Raw genomic sequence first — 3,810 nt, forward strand, 5'->3', positions numbered from 1 at the left:
ATAGGTGATCTTTCCGGTCACCCTCCCACCACCCAGCCGCCCTTCTCCCCTCCCCTTCCCCACCCGAGAAAACTTCTTGAAATGAAAAACTCAATAGATGGTTTAATGGTAGATTAAAGACTGCTATAGGGAACATTAGTAGACCAAGAGAGGTGGTTCATGCCTATAATGCTAGCACTCTGGGAGGCCAAGGCAGGAGGATCACTAGAGTTTGGGAGTTTCAGACCAGCCTAAACAAAGAGAAAGACCCCCCCCTACTAAAAATAGAAAAACTAACTGGACATGGTAGTGCATGCTTCTTATCTCAGCTACTAGGGAGGCTGAGGTAAGAGGATTGCTTGAGCCCAGGAGTTTGGCGTTGCTGTGAGTCATGATAATGCTATGGCACTCTGCCCAGGGCAACAATGACAGACTATTTAAAAAAAAAAAAAATTAGTAAAGTGGCATGTAGAGATGAGATTACCTAACTAAAGTACAGATTATAAAGAAGTAGAAAATGAGTATTTAAAATACATGTACTTCGATAAAACTTTGATAAAAACAATCTTAAATACATAGATATTCATAATATGTTATATACTAGAGAACAAGAAAAATTGGTAAGTTTTTAGAAGGTAGAAACATTATATACCAGGCCAGGTGTGGTGGCTCATGCTGGTATTTCCTGTACTTTTTTTTTTTTTTTCCTGAGACAGAGCCTCAAGCTGTCCCCCTGCGTAGAGTAGTATGGCATCACAGCTCACAGCAACCTCCAACTCCTAGGCTCAAGCGAGTCTCCTGCCTCAGCCTCTGAAGTAGCTGGGACCACAGGCGCCTGCCACAATGCCCCGCTATTTTTTGGTTGCAGCTGTTGTTGTTGTTTGGCAGGCCGGGTTGGATTCGAACCCACCACTTTAGGTGTATGTGGCTGGCGCCTTAGCCACTTGAGCCACAGATGTCGAGCCATGTTTCCTGTACTTTTGAGAGGCTGAGGTGGGAGGACTGCTTTGAGTGTGCACCACCACACCCAGCTAACACTTCAATTTTTTGTAGAGATGAGGTCTTGGTCTATTGCTTAGTTTGATCTTGAATTCTCTCTTAAAGTGCTAGTATTATAGGCGTGAGCCACTGTATCTAGCTAGAATCTTTTTTTTTAGCTTTTTTTTTTGGAGACAGTCTCACTTTGTCAACTTTGGTAGAGTGTCATGGCGTCATAGCTCACAGCAATATCAAATTCCTGGCCTTAAGCAGTTCTCTTGCCCCAGCCTTCTAGTGGAATCTATCTACTATTTCTAGCTCTTAAATATTTCTTGAATCTATCTCCTTGTTTTCATAGGTTGCTAGGGCTGCTGTTGTAAGGTCTCACAGACTGAGTAGCTTAAAAATGATAGCAGTTTGTTTCACAGCTCTGGAGACTTAGAAGTCTGAGATCAAGGTGTGGCAGAGTTGGTTTCTCCTGAGGCCTGTGAGAATCTGTTGTGCACCTTTCACTTAGCTTCTGGTGGCTTGCTAATCTTTGGTGTTCCTTCATTATATCACTTGATCTTTACTTTAGTCTTCATGTGGCTTTTTTTTGTATGTAAGTGTCTATGTCCAGATCTCTCCCTTTTATAAATACGGCATCAGTCAGATTAGGCCCACTCTAACGACCTCACCTAATGACATCTGCAACAACCCAATTTGCAGATAAGGTTACATCCATAGGTTATTAGGGGTTAGAACTTTAATACATAAAATTAGAATGGGGAGACATGATTCACCTCCTAACATCTCTGTTACCACTTTGGTCTAGGCTACTATCATCTCTCACTTGAACACAGTTATTCCTGTTTCACTCTTAAACTCTCTCTACAACCTATTCTCTATATAAGGAGTGAGAATGATTTTTTAAAAAACTATTATAGCACTCTCTTCCATTTTACTAGTTTCTGTTTCACTCAGAGTCTTTATAATCTGGTTCTTGCCCATATCTTTATACTCATTTTCTACTGCTCTTTACCTTACTAGTCTCCAGCAATATTGGTTTTTTTCTTTCCAAGTTCTTGCCCTCAACTATGCCAAGCTCTTTGCTTTGAGCTATCTGCACACGATGATTCTTCCATCTGGGAATATCCTTTTCTCCCTTTACATAATTAACTTGCTCTCATTTTCCAGGTTTCTGCTTAAATGTTACCTCTCTCACAGAAGCCTTCTCTTATTACCTTCGCTGAAGTTGCCTTTTCTCAATTACTATCTTAGCCTGTTTAGTTTCCTTTGCAATTTTTTTTTTTTGGTAGAGACAGAGTCTCACTTTATGGCCCTCGGTAGAGTGCTGTGGTGTCACAGCTCACAGCAACTTCCAGTTCCTGGGCTTAGGGAATTCTCCTGCCTCAGCCTCCTGAATAGCTGGGACTATAGGCGCCTGCCACAATGCCCAGCTATTTTTTTGTTGCAGTTCATCTGGGGCTGGGTTTGAACCCACTACCCTTGGTATACATGGGACCGGTGCCCTACTCACTGAGCCATAGGCGCTGCCCTTCCTTTGCAATTTTATTTTTTTTTATGTCACTCCCTTCCTTCTCTATTGTAAACTGAGTCAATTTCCATGTCCTCCTTGTTTATCCTTATATTGTGCCTAAGAACAACATGCTCAAAAAGTCTTTATTTGTTGAATAAATGTGTCCCCAAAATATACCATATACCTAATGTTGATTGAGTACTCAGTAAATGTTTATAGATTTATAGGCATAGATGATAGTCTTTTTTTGTTTTTGAGACAGAGTCTCACTTTGTCAACCCTCAGTAGATTGCCGTAGTGTCACAATCATAGCAACCTCGAACTCTTGGGCTTAAGCAATTAATTCTCTTGCCTCAGCCTCCTAAGTAGCTGGGACAACAGGCACCTGCCACAATACCTGGCTACTTTTTGGAGATGGGGGTCTCGCACTTGCTCAGGCTGGTCTTGAACCTGTGAGCTCAGGCAATCCACCCACCTGGGCCTCCCATAGTACTAGGATTATGGGTGTGAGCCACTGTGCCTGGCCTAGATGTCAGTCTTAACAGCCAAGCATTATATTGACATCTATGCTACTCTATCTAAATAAAAATTTCTCTGAATGATGTGAACCTAAAAAAAGAATGCCTTTTCATATTGCGTGTTTAGGTTATTGAGGTAGAGGAGTGTTGCCTGAGATTTGTAACTTTTTCTTTCTCGGATTGCAGTTGACTCACCTCCTTCAGAATCAAGCAGTGAAAGGGAAAGCTGCTGGAGCACTCCTGAGAGCTATCTTCAAAGGTACTAGTTAATATTACTTCAATTTCTTGAGTTCATTGGTAGATTTGTTTACTTTTGACCTAGACTGCTGCTCTTCGTACTGTTTAAAGCCCCCAGTGAAACATTCTCTGTGTTTTAAAGATTCTTTTTTTTGTTTGTCTGTTTTGAAGATTCTATAGAAATTATCTAATGGACTTCAATTTTACTGAGGGGACTTGGAGTGCTATCTAGGATTTTATTGCTGATTTGGGGGCCTGTACAGAACGCACTTTACATAATAATCTGCTTTGGTTGACTTGTAATTGTGAAGGAGAGAACAGCAATGTTTAGTACTTAATCTGTTCTTAACAAGGGGGCTAGGGAGCTTTAGGGGTTAATGATATGAAATGTATTAGTTACCTTATAGAGAGAGTTTTAATTCCTTGTAAGGGACATTTGTTTTCCTATCTTTTTTTTTTTTTTTTGGGAGACGGAATCTCAAGCTGTCATCCTGGGTACAGTGCCGTGGCATCACAGCTTACAGCAACCTCAAACTCTTGGGCTTCAGCGATTCTCTTGCCTCAGCCTCCCAAGTAGCT

At 41.3% G+C, this 3,810-nt stretch overlaps 1 protein-coding gene across 1 annotated transcript in view; it reads left to right on the forward strand.

Annotated features, from left to right (window-relative positions):
- Positions 1-3,810, forward strand: part of FANCI (Fanconi anemia complementation group I) — an 88,223-nt gene that overhangs the window by 5,776 nt on the left and 78,637 nt on the right. Inside the window, exon 3 of the mRNA XM_012804413.2 lies at positions 3,181-3,253. Within this exon, the coding sequence (XP_012659867.1) occupies positions 3,181-3,253 (73 nt within the window). The remainder of the gene's footprint in view (positions 1-3,180; positions 3,254-3,810) is intronic.

The sequence above is a fragment of the Otolemur garnettii genome, unplaced genomic scaffold, assembly GCF_000181295.1.
Source record: "Otolemur garnettii isolate 467f Iridium unplaced genomic scaffold, OtoGar3 scaffold00029, whole genome shotgun sequence".
Lineage (NCBI taxonomy): Eukaryota > Metazoa > Chordata > Mammalia > Primates > Galagidae > Otolemur > Otolemur garnettii.